We start from the raw sequence: 18,298 nt of genomic DNA on the forward strand, positions 1-18,298 counted from the left end.
AGTTATCCCCAATGCACAAATGAAAACAAAGAAAACATAACACGTAAGTGCTGGTTAGATAAGATGCAACAGGCTGAAGGGTCATTCAAACTACAATAATCCCTCAATGTTGAGTAAAAATCCAGGATTTAAAGAAAGAGACAAAGACAAATGAGGATTAGGTACCTGCAAAAGGAAATGACACATACATGAATATAACTTCATTAGTTTCCTAGAGTTTATAAACTACACTATAAATTTAACCTCTCTCCTTTCTTAGTTACCTCTTCATTCTGTGCCCCTGCTTAAATGTCTCCTATTCTATTCTGAATTCACATGTTTCTAAACTTCAAATGTTTTTAAACTTTAAATGGTAGTTTCTAAACTTTAAATAAACTCCAACTCACCTCACAGGTCTCAACTGAAATGTCATTTTCACAGAGAGACTTTTCAGTGACTCAGTCTGAACTAAGTGTGCCTTGTTATTCTCCATCATAGCATGTCTCTCACACCCCTTACCACAATTTATAATTGTGGGTTAATTTATGACCTTATCATTTATCCTCCTTGCTAGATAATAAACTACTTAGAAACAGGGTCATTACTGCACATATATTGCACAGCCCAGTGGCTGGTACTCAGTATACACTTGTTGAAATGTAATAGTGCATATGTTTCTGCAAAGGCTAGAAATCCATACGTAAAACTGATTCCAATATCCAAAATAGTTTTATTTTCAACATTTACTAAGTTTAAGTTGTGCTAATTGCTGATACATAGAAACATGTAACCACATAACTATATATACATACACATATAAATACATACAAACATAATTCATATCCACAGTAATATTTTGAACTTTATCCATGAAATTAACTTTAATTTTGGTCAAATATTTCATCTTTTACAATAAACCTAATCTGTTCACAAGAATCTTCAATCCATCCTTCGTACAGGGTATGACCTGCATGTAGGTGGCAATCTTAGAGGGAGCTGCTCAAGAAAGGTGTGATGGGGCCACCCTAGTGCAGCTTTACTCCTTGCTCACAAAGACTTATTTGATTAGTCTGGCTGAGTTTGGTCAGATAGGGGGTCCCTTCTTCTTCGAACCACTGCTGTTGATTTAGCTGAAGAGGGAGAGCTCCTTGATGGAAGATCATTTTCATGTGCAAATGTGCACAGAACTGCGTCACATCCAAGTGGACTTTCAAGGCTCAATCTTAAGAAATAACCCAATGTCGATTCTTGACTCCTAAAAATTATGCTGTCAAGTTGGCTACAGGTGAACTATGCAACTTCCCTCTGCGAAAGAAAAAAAAAAGTATCAGAAGTGACTTTACTTGTACAAAACTGCTTAGTGACTATACCAGTGACACTGAGAATAAATAAGCTGAGTTATATCATCAGTGACCCGATTTATTGACTCGTCATGACTAACAATACATGGGATCAATTCTAGCTCCCATGTAACAAGAAAGAAAATGCGTGTCTCATTTCAGTAATCTTTTATAAACTCTATTTCTTAAAACATAGGGTCACAGATTATAACAGCCACATAATTTTTTTTAACCAAAATTAATTTACCTTTTAAGTGTCCTTAGTCTTGAAGTACAAACCATAAGGAAGGCCTGTTCCAAAACTACTAAGATGAATTCATCACTTGGAGTCGGAGCTCAAACCACTGAAGTATAATTTAAAAGATTTTTTTTTGTTTTGTTTTGTAAATAGAACATAAAACTGGTTATTTGGGAATAAAGGATTGGATAGTGGAAACCAACCCAGATCGGGTCCCTAAATCCTGTTTTTTTAAGCTACCTAGTTAGACGAGATTGTAAAATGATGATTTAATCTTGATGGAATGTCTGTTTTCTCCTGTTTATTAAATGAGAGTTTAAAGTCTTAAGTCCTTATAGTTCTACGATTTATTTTATATTAAAAGTCCTTGATGTAGGAAGCATGTCAGATAAAGCAGTCTGTGGGATCAGAAGTAGCATTTGTGATCACACATAGAAAGAACTCATGTACATACAACAGGCCCTGGGAGAAATGTTAAGGATGCCATCCCAGACCTACACTGAGCTCAGTACCGGACCAAATATCGCAGCAGATTTTTTTCAGGTATTTGAAGCGGTCACCTCTCCGGGGAGAAAAACCTACCTCCACTAGTAAATCCAGGTCCAGAAACTGAAAGGGGCAGAAGCCCTATCTGGCCACTGAGGCCACTTTAACAGTAATTAGTTTAATCCCCTGTCCACTTCCACCATCATCGACTTTCACGTTAGTTTGGCGAAGCTTATGTACTAGAAGTGAAGCAAATCCAAATATGGGGAACATTCTTCCATCGCCCAAATGGGAAAACTGCCTTAGCTCTTCTTCAAAATCCCATCTACCAGAAAGTCTGCCTCCCTCTTACTCCAATGGGCACAAGGCACATTTTGTGTGCAACCCTGCCATCGGCTCACCCTCACGCCAAATTGCGGGCATCGCGTAAGCGTCAGGTCACCACTCTTGATAAGGTACAGATCTTTTTCGAAACACTTGTACACAGACTTCGACTAGCTGGGGGAAAGGTTATTATCTAGGTACATCGAGTTCATAGGGCATCCCGCTTCGGGACTCCCGCAAACCTGCTACGAATTCTTCCTCCAGAACTAATGCTTCGCTAGCCTCTGTATTTACAGCACCCGGGAAATCTCCCCAGGATTTTTTTTTTTTTTTTTTTTCATTTAAAATGAACGCTGATTCTGCGGCCAACTTCCTCTGTCCTCCACCTGAGGGGGGGGTGCGCTCCGGCGTTCCGGGAAGGTGCGGGCGGGGTCCAACTGGGTTCCAGGGCACAGGTCGGACCTCGGAAGGGGCGTCCGGGCCCTGCCAGCAGGACTGGGGGCCCCGACACCCCACCGCCTGCATGCTGACGCGCTTGTGTCACCTCAGCAGGGCGCGGCACCTTAAGCAAGGATGGATACTTCTTCTCGAACAGTCTTCGGACCGCCTTAACCTACTCGGCGGCTCGCAGGATCTGGGTTGTACCCCGGCCTCTAAATCAGACCCCAAGGAAGATCTTTACTGACTTGAGCTTCGCGTTGAAAGTCACCGGCGAGCAGGGGTTGGCCGTGCGGCCAGGAGAGGGAAAGGGACGAAAAGCTCCCTCCCGCCAACTCCAGCCCACTCGGTTCATTCCGCCCCCACTCCCCGGCCTAGTTTGGGGGGGGGGGCTAGAAGACGCCCCTTTTTTACTCACTTGCTCTCGGAGCCTCGGCCGGGCCGCCTTTAGCCGGGGGTAGTGCGGAGGGGCTCTGGGGAAGAGAGAGGAACCAGCGGGCCATCTCCGCGCGCCCGCGGGCCGGGGCCAGGGACGCCCCCAGCCGGGCGCCCTGGCGAGGCGGGCGCTCTCCGTCCCGCGCCTTCGAGGCTGGCTCCGAGGGCTCCGCCAGGCCCTCCCCCTCCGTCCGCCGCCGCGGCCTGTGGCCCCTCCCCGCCGCAGCCGCTAGGCCGTCGGGCCCGGGGGACGCGCTCGCGCCGGGGCCGCCCCCTCCCCTCCACCCCCACCTCGGCCCGGGCGGGGGCGCGCGAGGAGCGGTGACGTCAAGGGGCGCGCGGTGGCAGCACCTCCCCGCGCGCTAGTTAAAAAGAAGAAGAAAAGAGGGAGCGAAACATGAGAGGCTGTGTGAGAAGCTGCAGCCGCCGGCAGAGGAGACCTCAGCATCATCTAGAGCCCAGCGCTGGCCCTGCCTGCGTCTGCCCCGCCGCCGCCGCCGCCGCCGCCGCCTTTTCTGTTCCTGCTACTGTCTCACCTAAACAACTCCCGTTACACGGACAAGTGAACCTCTGTGGCCGTCTTCTCCTCCTCTTCTTCCTCCTCCTCTTCCAACTCTTTCTCCTCCTCCCACTTCCCAGCCGCAGCAGGAAGCCCCTAACCCAACTGACCCTGGCACAACTGCAAACGGTGTCATCTGCACAACCCTGTCTCGGTCCTCGGACTCCCCTAAGGCACTGGACCCATCGCCTTGTCTTTTATTTTTCGCAAAGTTGCATCGCTCTACATATTTCCGCCCCCGGCACCACTCTCTGCCTCTCGAGTGTCCCCCGCAGCCTCCTCCTGGAGCTGCGCCCTAGTGCCCCTGGTGGGCAGTGGCGTTCCCCCCCAGCCTCCCGCGCCGAGCCCCTGCCGCTCGGGGCAGACGATGCTGAAGATGCTCTCCTTTAAGCTGCTGCTCCTGGCCGTGGCTCTGGGCTTCTTTGAAGGAGATGCTAAGTTTGGGGAAAGAATCGAAGGGAGCGGAGCGCGGAGGAGAAGGTGCCTGAATGGGAACCCCCCGAAGCGCCTGAAAAGGAGAGATAGGCGGATGATGTCCCAGCTGGAGCTGCTGAGTGGGGGAGAGATGCTGTGCGGTGGCTTCTACCCTCGGCTGTCCTGCTGTCTGCGGAGTGACAGCCCAGGGTTGGGGCGCCTGGATAACAAGGTAAGCACGCACCCGCCTCACAGATGCGAGAGTGACATGCTGGCTAGGTGGGGGCTCCCTGGGGCTCCAGGAATGCTAGTGGCCGTGAGAAGGGAGAAAACTTGTTTGGAGAGTTCTGTCTGATAACTTTGTCTGAAGTGCTAGCGTGATTCGGTGGTGCGTTCTTCTGGGGTGCGCAGATAGCTCTCCCGCCCCCACGAGTCCGTGGTCGGGATGCTGTGCACAACTGCCTGTGTCAGAAAAGAGAAGCTTCTGTGGTACCCGCATTCTGGGCTGGGTAAATATTTTAAAAGAATCGCGATTAACAGTGTGTTTTGGGTCGAATCGGGCATTGGCTGCGGTGAAACTGTAAATTAAGGTGGCTGTGGTTTCCGGTTTATTTTTCTAGGGTAACAAGATTTGTGCAGTTTTCTCCACGTGCTCGGTGAGGGAGAGGATTGAATCGTAAAGGATGTTGAAGCATGGTTGGTTTATGATCCCCAGCCCCGTCAGAGGGGGTTGTCTTGCATTACAATAGTTAAGCTGCGAAAAGGAACTCCTGGTACTCCAGTTGAGAACCCGAAAAGCTGGCCAGAGATTTTGCTGGGGCGTATTTGTCACCTAAAACCGAGACCGTTCTCCGCCCCAGTTTGTAATGTTTTGAAACATTGTAAATTCAGGCTTTCAAATGGCAGCTAGTTGTCCAGGAAGATCTTCTCTAGAAACTTGTTTTAGGACTAATGGCATTTACACTTCCCTTGTGTTCTTGAGTTTAAACGAATATGAGATAGTGTCGATTGAGTGTGAAGGCAAACTTATTTTTTTTGAGTTTCCAACATCTTTCTTGTCATGGGACGCAGCAACGTGGGCTATCTACTGTACTGCAAAAGGAAAGGGGGGATCCCGTCATTAACAATCACTGCACGTGAAATAAACAATCAGGTGTCTTCGCTCCCCCTCCCGTTCCCCATTTTAGGTTTAATTAAGAATTCCTCTGTTACAACACTGCAGTTGTCAAGGTCTGAGAGACTCTTGGAAAACTTGTGCTTCAGTCTTGCTGGCCCAGGCATTAAAAAAAAAAAAAAAAAAAAAATACCCAGGCTGAATCTAATTTTTATGCTCAGTTCACGGTAGATTTCACTCTATTCTCATGTAAACAGCTCCTACGAATCAACATATGTGTCTGGGTGGTATCTCTCACTTTGTTTTGTAACAAAAAGCCATATTGCATCATTTAATTTGCTCAAGTCATGCAAATAGGAAAAAATCAATAGGACAAAAAGGGGTCGACTTATCCTCCTCCCCACTAAACTGCTGCCCACACACAGAGTCCTGTTGCTTATGGCAAAAGAATAACAACAACACCATTGTGTTTGTTAGTTGGTTCACTAATGGGTGAAACTAGAGAACATCATTCTCTTTCAGTCCCCAGCTCTGTCCAAATGTTCATGCCTTTTGAGGGAGCATTTGTCCAACTCCCTCTATTCCCAGATGAGTGAGAACCGTCTTGCTGCAGGTTTTCAGCTGCAACTCTCTCTTTATTCTTACCATATGCAGCAGTAGTCTGCGATTCAGGGAACAGATATTCCAGCATTTTATTCAAAACAATGTCATTAAGCTCCTGTGTGGTAATTGAATTAAATCAGAAAAGCTACATTCACATCATCTGCAGGGTTTTACCAGGAGCTTCAGAGAAAGGTTTAGAAATATCTGCCATTAAGTCTCCCTGTGTGCAATGTACACTATGACTACACCAGTGATCTCCAGACCCCTGCAATGCTGAACTCTACCAGGAACATGAGGAATGAAAACTTTAACTGAATAGAGTGGGGAGTTGGAGGGGCCGGGGCGGAACTGAGGGGAGTTATAGCCCTTAAGAGGAGTTATATAAAAAAAATTTTTTTTAAGAAATCATTCTTTAGGAAGAAATCTGCCACGTTAGCTATCCACATTCCTTTCCGTTTTACGTGCTTCCAATCTCCAACAAACCCCTACTCATTTGGAAAATGTGTCTGAATTAAATTCGGTACGCTAGACTTTGCTAGTTCCATTACAAGTGCTTTATAAACCAACAATACTCAAATTGTTCAAAACAGAGAAGTGATATAGCTATGCATGTGCATTCTTGACCTATGTTAGCTCTCAAGTTTTAATAGTTTTTAAAACATGTTATTTTATAATAAACTTCAGTGTTTCCTTGTTTTCCCCTAAGCCTTCCTGGCTTATAATATATGTTAGGGTCTTATTTCATAACGTGTGTACAGGAGAGATGATGGCTGTTTGAAAGGGCCCGTTTTTGTTTATGGAAAAAAAAAATCTCCAGAAAGATTTCTGCAACTTTTCAAGAAACTACAGGCACATCTTTCTCCTATAGGAAGAAACTTCATAGACAGTAGCAAAATAGGTAGGAATATTCGAGCATGCTCAGCTGTGCAGTTAAATCCAGACTCCAAACTAACACGTTTTCTTTAATGTAATGAACTGGCATTGAGTTCAATTCTTCATAATGGTATTATGCTTTTATGTTTTAATTTTTTGTACATTTTAATAATTTTGTGTATCGTAACAGGATTGCTAACTGCCATTATAAACAAATATTGCCAAAATTTAGGAAGTGCTATTGTCTTGGCAATATTTTTGCAGTTCCTAAATACAACATGCTAAAAGGACCTCATTCCCATTAGCCAAATTGAATCCACAGCCAACTGAAATACCCCCATTTCTAAAACTTGTAGCCACAGAGGCATAGAAGCTCTCTCTACCTTGGGTGGTTTCACAGCCAAAGCTGTCAAGGAATGGGTGAAAAGTAATTGTTTTCAAGTGTGCCCTTTTACAATCATTTGTTTGCTCTGGCTCTTTCAGGGACAAAGGCTATTGTTGAACACATCCAACTAAACAAATAACTCATCCTGGGGTCCCTTTAACAGCTGCCTGAGTACAATGATCTATTTACATATTAGCCTAAAATTGAAACTGAACTCTTTAATGACATAATCCAGCACTATAGTGCCGAGACGCATGTGTTCCACCCAACAGCTGAACAGCCTTGTAGGCATATGATTTTTAGAAATAACTTTTTGTGTACCCACTGATCTTAAGGCGACATCTTAATATGCTGTCATGTATTTTCTCCTGTTGTCTGCTCATCAAAACCACGTGGGTGCCTTTTTATCCTCTTTGTTTAGTTACTTGATATATAAAGAGAAATACAGAAGGTCTCTGTCACCCATTTTACTATTTGTTGATAAGCTATAGTTCTAGGCCACACTTCACTGTGTACTACGGTGTTCATCTTACCTTTCTTCCGTGGATTTTACTTTCTTGTGGCCAAAGATTAAAGGATGACCTTCCAGATGTTATAAATTAGTCAGCAACAGCCACGGTCATTACTAGGCATGCTGTAATAATGTCTCGAAGTTTTACATGACTTTCAAAGTATATTTAGTTTAAACCACTATAATTTGATGGTTTCATATATGGCTTTTAAAAATCGAAACAGGAAATTAGCTTAAATTTCTTCTTCAGATGGATGACATTGTCAGGCATAAAGTTAAGGACCTATATAGACACAAGCACATAGGCAAAAAAGAAGAAAAAAATACCCTACACACACCAGTACTCATCTGTCTAAAACAGAGTTGCAGCTTGGGCTGAGTCAGTTTAATTGACTTCAGTAAGACTATTGGTTCATTGAAACCAAAGCCAGAATGATGGCTCTATCTATCTTCAAATAGGTATTTACACTGCAGACCTCACACAGAGCAAAATGTTACCATCCTGCTGGGCCGGAACAGCGTGAAACTTTACAAAGAATAATATTATACTGGATTGCAGATAATTTATTGAATCCTATTTCTGAAACTTTTGATGAGAGATCTTGTGGCCAGGACACATTCCAAGAATTGTAAAAGACAAAATTCTTTAGGCACTAAAATCAAGCTCTTCCTGGATAGCAGCTGGGAGAGTACATGGGGATCAGTTTGTTTCAGCTATAAAAAATGGAAGTATGCATATTCTCCATAAAACTAAAGGTAATTACATTCCAGTTTTCCAGCCAGCAAAAAAGGTGGCTTCAGCATCCTGCAGTTGTTTTGTTCTTAGGGGACTGCTGTATGATAAACAAACAGAACAAAGTTGAACAGTATTAATATTGAATAGATCTGGTGAGGTCTGCCAGAGTATGGACAATAAAAGACATTTAAAACATTCTTGGAATGCAAATTCTAAGTGTCTGGCATATGTTTCCTTTTAGAAAATTTAACCATTTAAGCAATTGTCATTTAAATAAATTGATAAAAATCAACGTGTAAATATAATTGTGATTAATAATAACTCTTCTGAATGTTATAGGTAGTGACAACACAGATGTGTGTGTGTATGTGTATCTATATCTATATATGTACATATATATATATGGTAACTTCTATAGAGCTTTTAATTACTGCATGCTGAAATTTCAGCATGCTTGTATTCAGCGATTTTTTTTTTTTAGCTGCTTTGTTCTTTCAGGTCCAAATTTTGTTATCACCTAGAATATCTTTATCCTAAAAAATAGAAGCCATGCCATTTACTCAAATTAGAACCTCAACTCATGAATGAAGTATTTGCTTTGAACAATTATTTAGAGTTTCAAATGTTAATTTCAGTTCCTAGTTCTAAATAGTTAAGTATAAATTTAGTTATATAAACTGAGAAAAGGTATAAAATTCATTCCCATTATTGTTTTTTATTATGAAAAATCAATGCATGATTTAGACAGCACTACATTTTACGTCTCAAATATTGTGCTGGCATTGTCTTCTATATTTATTAGAGGAGCTCCTGAAGTCAGTTTTTTAAAGTTAGTACTGGACACCAAGACCTATTTTATCTACAAATTACTAACTTCGGTGAATCAGTAACTCCCAAATTGGTCTTATTGAAAAAAAAGACATAATACTGTATAAATAAAGATAAAAGTATTCTTTTTTTTTAATTAAAACTCACTCAATCCTATACAAAAGCACTTTTATTAAACTCCTGTGTTTATTCACACATATAACATACCTGAGGACCTGGTTAGAAAGTTTTTCCTGGCTAAGATAAAATGAATAATAAAAATTGGTCTGAAACCAGTTTCAGCTTCATATATTATTTTTCTACAACATGAAAAGGCAATATTCCCCCCACTTTAGGAAACTTTACCGATGCAACCTGTAGATTGAAAATGAACTGAAACTAGAAAAATGTAATTAAAGTAGTATCTTTGAGAATATCCTATCACGAATTTCAAGAGTGAAATACATTTTTACCTAAGACAGAAATGATCATATCTTAAAAAATTCTACTTTACATACAGTTGGATAAAGGTATTTAGAATTTTAAAGTCAAATATCACTATGCACTATGCAAATATCGCTATGCACTCTGATGCAGAGTAACATGGTAAAGGGTTAAAGGGTCTCAATATAGGTGTCATTTAATTTTTCATACCCAAAAGATAAACAGGCTTTGATCTGCAAGAGTAAGAAGGACTTTTGTGCATCCTTACCCTCCGCTCCCCCAGCCCAGCCCAAGAGACTGTACTTCTAGCCTTATTAAAAGCATCCTGTGTTTCTGATATGATAATTCTTTTCAGACAACTGCACTGGCTAAGTTATACTATTCTACTTATATGATTACAAAAAACATAACTAGACCTAGCTTCACATGAATAAAAGGAAGTTTGTTTCTGATTTATGGCTTTCAGATATTTTCTGTTACCAACAACACAGAATGTGGGAAGTTACTGGAGGAAATCAAGTGTGCACTTTGCTCTCCACATTCTCAGAGCCTGTTCAACTCACCTGAAAGAGAAGCCTTGGAAAGAGACCTTGTACTTCCCCTGCTCTGCAAAGACTATTGCAAAGAATTCTTTTATACTTGCCGAGGCCATATTCCAGGTAAAAAAAAAATTGATAAATTAAATAAACTACTGCAGCATATCCTCACAAGATACCTGATCTTAAATGTTTGCTTCTGAGAGTGTAAAATTTATCTCACCTTCCAAAATACCTACTTTTGCCTCACAATTAACCTTTACAAATTTGTAACCTTTCATTGCTGCTAAAAGGATTACTATCGTTTCAGTCTGCACACAGTATGTTGGTTTTGATGGGATGTTTTACAGTTCTTGTTAAATCAACACTACAGTTGGTAATCTACACACATTGGATTATCAGTACAAGTTTCTTGTTGGTGTCTTCTTCATCCATTAGCATCCATTTCAAGACAGCCTCCTCTTCTACATAGCTGATATGCAACTGCAGATTGTCCATGGACTTTTAAGGTAGTATTCCCTTAATTAAAGTATCACTAGAAATCCAAAAAAAGTAACACCTTACAAAGCACCTTTACATGTAATGACTAATTTGCTCTTCAAAAACTCTATGCTGCAGGTAGGAAAAGTGAAGTCATCCCCATTTGACAGATGACGATAATTGAGCCTGAGGAGAAGTTAAATGCCTTAACCAAAGTTGTGCAGTGAGGAAGTGATAGAATAGATTAATAAGTTCTTAGGTTGACAGTGTCACGAATATACCTGCTCACTACCATATTTTGGGCCCTAATAAACATATAGATTCTTGGACATGGATTAATTTTACCATCAAAAGTTTATAAACTTTGGTTGTTACTGCTTTAGTTGGAAGAATCAACATAGAGATACAAAAGAATTTAACGACACAGATTCTGTTTAGTTAAGCAAAGTCACACACAAACAAATCTACTGAAGCTAACAGTTTATAAAACTAAATGGCATTGAAGGAAAAGACAAGCTTTAAGAACTGTAGGATGCCCTTGGAGAACTTTTTAACTGCTATGCATATTTTACATTTTTCTCTGACCCAGAAAAGTGTGGATTTTTTTTTATAGAGCTCTCGCAATAACCTAAGAAAACATTTTGACTAGGATTGCTTGCTTCCTTTGGTGTACCATAACATGTATCTAAACCCATTCATGTGAAAATATTATTATTGTCTTTATAAACCACAACCATGTTTGTAAGGCTTTTCCTAAACCAGCTGTTTCTTCCTCTTTATCACGTTCCCCAAAAGCAAAGTAGAATAGGTCACGGTTGCATAGAAGGCCTGCCGAGAAGCGATAACAGATTAGGTACCATAAAGGTTTGCTGCAAATTTCAAGTCTTGAAGGTTTGCCTTTACCAATGTAAGTTGAAAAGAACACTGACACTTCCCATTTTCCTCTACCTTTATCTACTGGAGATAAATACAACTATGCTGTATTTAAAGACTCACCCAGAAAGTCTCCATCTATGTGAAGTTATTTTAGCTTCCAAAACAAACAACAAAAAGCAATATCCAGCAGAAGAAAGAGTGTAGCAAACAGCTCAGGAGCCAGAACTGCAAGCACCTCGCTCCCCAGATCAACATATGTGGTGACGAATGACAAATTTATTTTTCTACAAAGTTTGTATATATGTAAAACTGCTGAAGTGCATCAAGATGTCAAGTGCTTTTGGTGGCCACCCAGGCTGCCTTGAAAGATAACCAGATGAAAGCTCTACTCCAGTGGTAGAGAGAGCAGCAAGGGTGCTTCCCAGGGACAGGCTACAGGCTTTAGCAACAAGCAGGGGGGGCTTCTCCTGCCTCCGTCAAATGCTAATAATCATCCTGAATACTTGTCGCAAAAGTGAGTTGTAATAACACATTCTTTGTGTTAATTTATGTTAATCAATTTGTTAGCCAGACTGATCCCTGGCACACAGTTGACCATTTTCTGAAGTATGATAGATAGAGAAGATGGTAATCCTCCCCTCAGCCCTTGCCCCAACACAGAAGGCTCTTTACAATTCTAGAACAATTATCTTTCAGAAATTGCTCTCAAAGCAAATTTTTAATATTTTCACCTTCTCAAGTTTACTTAATGACATGGTGTAACTTTTCTCTGGAGTTCAAAGTTGCAAAAAACAGCTACTTTGTGATTCTTTCTTATAAGAAGTCGATATATTTGACTATTCTCATGAACAGCCTCATCTTTCTGCAAATCAAAAACTTAAAAATACAGCACTAAGGCAAATGCTAAAAGGGGTTGAGAGAGGAAAAATAATTTCTGAGATGTCTTCATTTCCCTCCATTGCCCAGAACGTAAAGAAATAAATACATAAATGATCTATCTACCCCTTTGCTTCACCTTCATGACTTTCAGAAAGCACCGCCAGTCACTTGGGAATACAGGTACATCTGAAAGAAACTCTTTAGAAACTTTAATTCAGAAACATTCATGGTGTGCCTATTTTCAAAAAAATGAGAAAAGTTAAAAATTAATATAGTGAGGATATACTAGTGTTTTATTAATCATAATATTCACCAGTTGTGAGTTGACATAGGGAAGTAAATTCTTAAAACTTCTAAAAATAACAAATTGCATTTGGAAAAAAAAAAACCCCGCACACAGGAGCTTCTTGCTCAGCATCACAGGTCTTTTCTCATGCTGCACTGTGATGAGCGGAGTAGATGCTTTCCTGTTCACTCAGTGATGGCATGGTGCACTCTGTGGGAAGTGTACAAAAGGACAGACATGGGCCTTGCTTCTTCCTTTACAGTTGTTACCATGAGTATCATGATACACTTTTTATCACTCTCAGACTGTCATCTCTTCAGCTGTAGGTGATTTAGTGTGAAATGTCAGTATACAATTAGTTCGATTGGTTTAGTCCTGTTGCTAATAAGGCCAAGGTCAAGGGTTTGATTCCACTGAGTCTCTCTAGTCCATAGCCACTCCTGACCCCAGGGAGGTATCTTATACATGTGTCTTCCCCACGAGAGCAAGCCAGACGGAATGGATGGATACATCAAAATCCACTGCCTCTATTAGAAAATGCTGTCAAGTGCAGGCCTTACTCACAATGGGTTTCGTTTCGTTTCTTTCTTTATTTGCTGAACAGCATATATAAGGAGGAAAAGTAACTTTTCTCTGGCATACATTCTGAGAGAAAAGCTAGGGCTTAGAATACTCCACAGAGAATATTTGTTTACATGAGCATGTTATGGGGTGCTTTGTGGTATAGTAGGACTGGATTCATCCCGCTCCAGGACATTTGATAAATTATCAGGAGTTTAAAAAAAATACAGCTGCTGGAATAATCTGTGTACTTCCATCATTAGTAGACTTGATGATACTGTGATGATACAGGCTGAACTAAACACCCACCTTCAGTAAAATGCTCTTCAGGGTATTGTTCCAAATAAAACGGTACTATTTGGTAAATCCTGTCTTCCCTGGCAGTAAATGTAAGCCCAGTGTCCTGAAGCCAGGTCCCTTTTAGCTCTTCACAGCAAAATATATCTTATTCATCACTGTCCACAAAATCAGATCATTGTAAAGTATTAATGAAAATGTTAGATGTGTGTAATTATGAGAAAATACCCATATCTTTATGTAAAAGTCTTTTGAGTTGACTCCCTCCTTCACACTTGTTCAGTATACTGAGATTCTATAAAAAGCTAGGAATAATTCATTGTTAATCCCAGTTTTGTTTTTGTTCTCCTTTTGATTTGGTAAGAGAACATAGTACCTCTGGAGCCATAGAGTTTATGAATCTGTACTTAATTAATCTTTAGATGTTCTATTTGAAAACGATTTCTCACTTCCGCATGTTTGTCCCCAGCTAATAACTCCTTATAAAATGGAATCAGCCATCAGCATTGTTTGTTAATTTCTCCTTAAGATGGTATTGGTTTGCAGACTATGATGCTGGAATACAGGTTTTTTTTTTAAAGCAAATTTGAAATTTCTTCTCAGTTACACTTTGAATTTTTTTTTTTTTTTTTTTGGTGATCCTGCAGGCAACCATCGTGTTGAAACAAATTTTCTCATTTTCACATTCAGTTATAAGTATATACATAGTATGACAGTATTCCTGCGTGTGTAATATTGGCATGGAGATCTTGCTGCCTGATGGGAGCTGTGTGTGTGTGTGTGTTTGTGTGTGTGTGTGTTTGTGTGTGTATGTATCTGTGTGTATATGTGTAGGTATGTGTGTGTATGTGTGTAGGTATGTGTGTGTGTGTGTATCCAAAAAACGATCTAGCCCAAAACTGCAAAAGGTTTGATTTAACAACTCCATTCTCCTTCTCTTCTTTTCACCTCAGATATGATCGTTCAACACTACTGGGCAGTTTTCATGTATATTCTTAGCCAGAAAAGAATGGAGGAGAAAGTTATCTTTTGTAAACAGTGACTTGCTGAAGAAGAGTAAATGCTGTGCAGCCTTCATTCCTCTCCCCAATTTCTAATCCCTGAATTTTTTCAAAGAAAGATAACCTCCTTGCAGCTGCCTTGCCCCTCGTGTGGAGCACCCCTCCCAGCTACTATGCCTACTTTCAGTCTCACCCCCCATACCCCCATACACACACACACACGTACACACACACACACACACACACACACACACGCATACACACACACACATATACACACACAACTCCCAAGGACATCTGCTCTCACTTGCCTGGTTTCCAAGGATAAGATGCTTCTTAGTAGCCTAGTCAGATATTGGCCTTGAAGAGTCTGTCTCAGAAATTTAGAGGTGATACATTTTACTCAAAAGTTAGGTCAAAATGTACACCAAGATCCTCAGAATTCTAAGATTAGTTTTAGGTTTGAGAGGACCTAGGTCAAAGGCATAGAAAATAAACTTTTAGTCTTTCATGTTTCATTGGTAAGTCTCACATGGTTAAGAATTGGTCCCCAATTCTTGTTTTTAGAAATCCTTGCAAACCTGGACCCATTAACCACTTCTAAACATCAGCTAAGTTACAAGGTGCCTTTATCACAAAGCTGATAGGTGTACAGTAATCTAATTTGTTAGGTAAAAAATCAAAACATTATGCATAAAGATATGACACCAGAAGCAAGAAGTTAGGACATCATATGAGGTCGATTCTGGTAGCCATATCATATTCTGAGAGCAGAAATCATCAGGATATGGAAGTGAATCTTATTAGTATGCCCTCCACCACAAAAAAAGCCAATACTTGATGACTCAAATTGTGAGAGTAATGTCAAAATTCTTTTTTGTCATCAAGTCCTCTTCTTTTTTGAGTCAAGTATAGCTGTTTTTATTTGATAAAAAATTCTTAATATGTAAGAAAAGAGAAAACAGCTTTCTTTCAGACTTCCTTAAGTAAGTCTATTTTGCATTTTTGTTTTGGCTTGTTGTCCTTGTTTGTTTGTTTTTTTTTTCAGTGAGGGTTGGTATACCAGCTTTCTGATTGAGAAGATTGAAGGGATATATTAAGTATAGTTTTGTTTTACAAAATAATCATTATTTTATATGAAGTGAGGTGTAGGAAAAAGGCACCTACATATTTGAAAATGAAGACTCTGTTCTTAGCACAATTACTGTGAGCCAGTCACTTATAGCATCTAATTACCTTGTGATATTCATTAGATTTATTATTTAATCATATGTGAGCGATAGTACAAAAAAAAATTTGTAAAATGACCAAAATCAGCACCTAATAGCCTATCTCTTCTTTCATTCTAATTTGTTCTTCTTAATAAGTTATTTTTGCCCTGGGGAAAAATGCTGAATAGTGATCAGATAAACGTACAAGTACAACATACGTACCATAGAATCTTGCAAGCAGTCAATAACAATAACAAGATTAATGCTGGATTTGTATTATGTGTATTTCAGATGAGTCTTTTAAAATAGCCAATGCAATATTACTCCATTTTAACTGAAATTCTTAAATTTTTTTTGAAAAAAAATAGAAATCCCAAGCAAAAAAAAATTAGTTTTCATTCTTTTTATTATTTTCCTAGAATATTCATATACTTTCTAAAAAATCTCTTACTCTATTTTATCTTTCATATAGGATGTTTTTACTGTGACACTAAATATTTCTAATGAGTCTTTTTGCATTTCTTTAAAGGTTTCCTTCAAACTACTGCTGATGAGTTTTGCTTTTACTATGCAAGAAAAGATGGTGGGTTGTGCTTTCCAGATTTTCCAAGAAAACAAATCAGAGGACCAGCATCTAACTACTTGGACCAGATGGAAGAATATGACAAAGTGGAAGAGATCAGCAGGTTCATAAAGATAAATGCTCTTTGATTTTAAAAAAACAAAAACAAAATACCAATTGACAAATCTCGCGGTTTTATTAGTGAATCAACTGTTTCCGTGCTTGATTCCAGCAGCTATATCCTCCAGATGCTTTTTTCTTTCTTTTGGATAGTTTGCTTCTCTAATATCATGTTCCCTTAAAAGTGTTTAATGCTTAGACTACTAATCTTTTATTATCATGAGTTTGGCTTCTCTATGATTCCTGTGAATTTCATGATTACAGTTTTAAACTTGAACTTTATGCTTATTGTTAGCTTATGGAAATATTCAGCACAATTATCATTAGCAAATCAGAGTTTTATAAATAGATCTTAGAACCTTCTCTCTGAGGGCCTTTCTGTAAGGCTTAATTATTGTGAGTAAAGCTCATTTTAATTATAGTCCCTCAAAGATAAGATAATGAGCTTCTGAAATTTTAAAAGATGTAGCATTTTTATGTTGATTCTCTCTTGGACTTTCTGGTAGAAGGCTGTTTTATGTGTTCCACTGAAAGCAGTTTAAAAGAGTCCTGTTGTGACTTTTGGGGTTAACGGCACCTCCTGATTCTCAAAACCATTGATTCCTAGAGGAAGTACCTTTTAAAAAGGATGTTAAGTGCATCCTTTGCCTCCTTCACCTCAAGAAAAGCTTACTGGTTTTCTTTAACTTGTTTAGGAAGCACAAACACAACTGCTTCTGTATCCAGGAGGTGGTGAATGGGCTGCGCCAGCCTGTCGGTGCCCTGCACAGCGGGGACGGCTCGCACCGGCTCTTCATTCTGGAAAAAGAAGGTTACGTGAAGATACTTACCCCCGAAGGAGAAATTTTCAAGGAGCCTTATTTGGACATTCACAAACTTGTTCAAAGTGGAATAAAGGTTGGCTTTTTAAATTTTATTTATCTTTGCTCTGGCTATGTTAATTTTATTTTAGTGTTATCATTCTCACCGGAGGTATTTGTAATAAAAGAAAGAATATTTAAGGAGAAAATAAGGAGACAACATAAGGGAACAAGAATTATGGCAACTGAATTGGGACAGTGGCATTAAATGTCTAATGTTATTTGGTGACTATTAAGCAGTGCAATGAGATTGATATCTTGACATGCTTTCCCTATGTAATTTACACATTTAAACTAAGTCTTGGTTTTATATAGTATGTGTTTAAATGTTGTTTGACAGGCATAATGCGTAGAATTGTGTATCAGCATTTGCTAGTAGAAACAAAGAGGTCTTTTGGTTATTTGGGCAACAGCAAACCATTCTTTTCCCGCATCTGTTTGTGAGTCTGTGTCATAAAAAAAAATGCTACTTATACTGTGCCTTCCTTGTACAATGTTTTTGCAGGTAAGTCAAATGTTTTAATCTATAATTAGCCATCTTTATATTACATATGCACATATTGCCTTCTTTCTCACTTCTCCGATTGAATTCTCGTGTTAAATAATCTAGCGGCATATAAATAAAATTATTGTCAAGTTTGTTTTACAAGAGTGTGACATGCTATAATATTGGCAGTACTAAGCTGTAAAGCAAATTGTGGCATTTTAAAACTGAGGCACATTCAACAGCTCATGACTAAGTTAGGTTGAAACAAACTAACAGTATGATTTGGGAAGAACTGGTTATCTTTGTCATGTCTTACCTGGGGAAAGAAATCGAAGGAGGATTTATACTCTTCTACTCGTAGAGAAATAAACTCCTCCTTGCTTTGTTGAGCTCTATTCAAAGGTAAGAACATCAAAACCAGAAGAAACAGTCGGGGAAAAATATAGGTATATTCCT

At 39.6% G+C, this 18,298-nt stretch overlaps 2 protein-coding genes across 2 annotated transcripts in view; one reads left to right on the forward strand and one right to left on the reverse strand.

Moving 5' to 3' along the window:
* Nucleotides 1-1,672: 1,672 nt before the first annotated feature.
* On the reverse strand, nt 1,673-3,935 carry LOC125922437 (skin secretory protein xP2-like). The gene is made up of 4 exons (XM_049630056.1): nt 3,910-3,935; nt 3,715-3,784; nt 3,224-3,602; nt 1,673-3,020 (listed from the first exon to the last, which is right to left on the reverse strand). The coding sequence occupies exons 1-4, from the start codon at nt 3,933-3,935 to the stop codon at nt 2,908-2,910; spliced, it is 588 nt and encodes a 195-aa protein (XP_049486013.1). The 3' UTR covers nt 1,673-2,907.
* Nucleotides 3,616-18,298, forward strand: part of HHIP (hedgehog interacting protein) — a 93,610-nt gene continuing 78,927 nt past the window's right edge. The window contains exons 1-4 of the mRNA XM_049631191.1: nt 3,616-4,445; nt 10,153-10,345; nt 16,343-16,499; nt 17,191-17,392. Coding sequence (XP_049487148.1) covers nt 4,167-4,445; nt 10,153-10,345; nt 16,343-16,499; nt 17,191-17,392 — 831 coding nt within the window. The 5' untranslated portion in view covers nt 3,616-4,166. The remainder of the gene's footprint in view (nt 4,446-10,152; nt 10,346-16,342; nt 16,500-17,190; nt 17,393-18,298) is intronic.

The sequence above is a fragment of the Panthera uncia genome, chromosome B1 (assembly GCF_023721935.1).
Source record: "Panthera uncia isolate 11264 chromosome B1, Puncia_PCG_1.0, whole genome shotgun sequence".
In the NCBI taxonomy this organism is placed as follows: Eukaryota; Metazoa; Chordata; class Mammalia; order Carnivora; family Felidae; genus Panthera; species Panthera uncia.

Excerpts from the sequence above, each read along its gene's own strand:
- LOC125922437 (XM_049630056.1), bottom strand. The coding sequence starts at position 3,935 with ATGACACCGTTTGCAGTTGTGCCAGG. Across the intron at positions 3,785-3,909 it reads CCGTTTGCAGTTGTGCCAGG|TTGTTTAGGTGAGACAGTAG; the intron begins GTCAGTTGGGTT and ends GTGTAACGGGAG. Across the intron at positions 3,021-3,223 it reads GGCCGAGGCTCCGAGAGCAA|AGGCCGGGGTACAACCCAGA; the intron begins GTGAGTAAAAAA and ends GGTCTGATTTAG.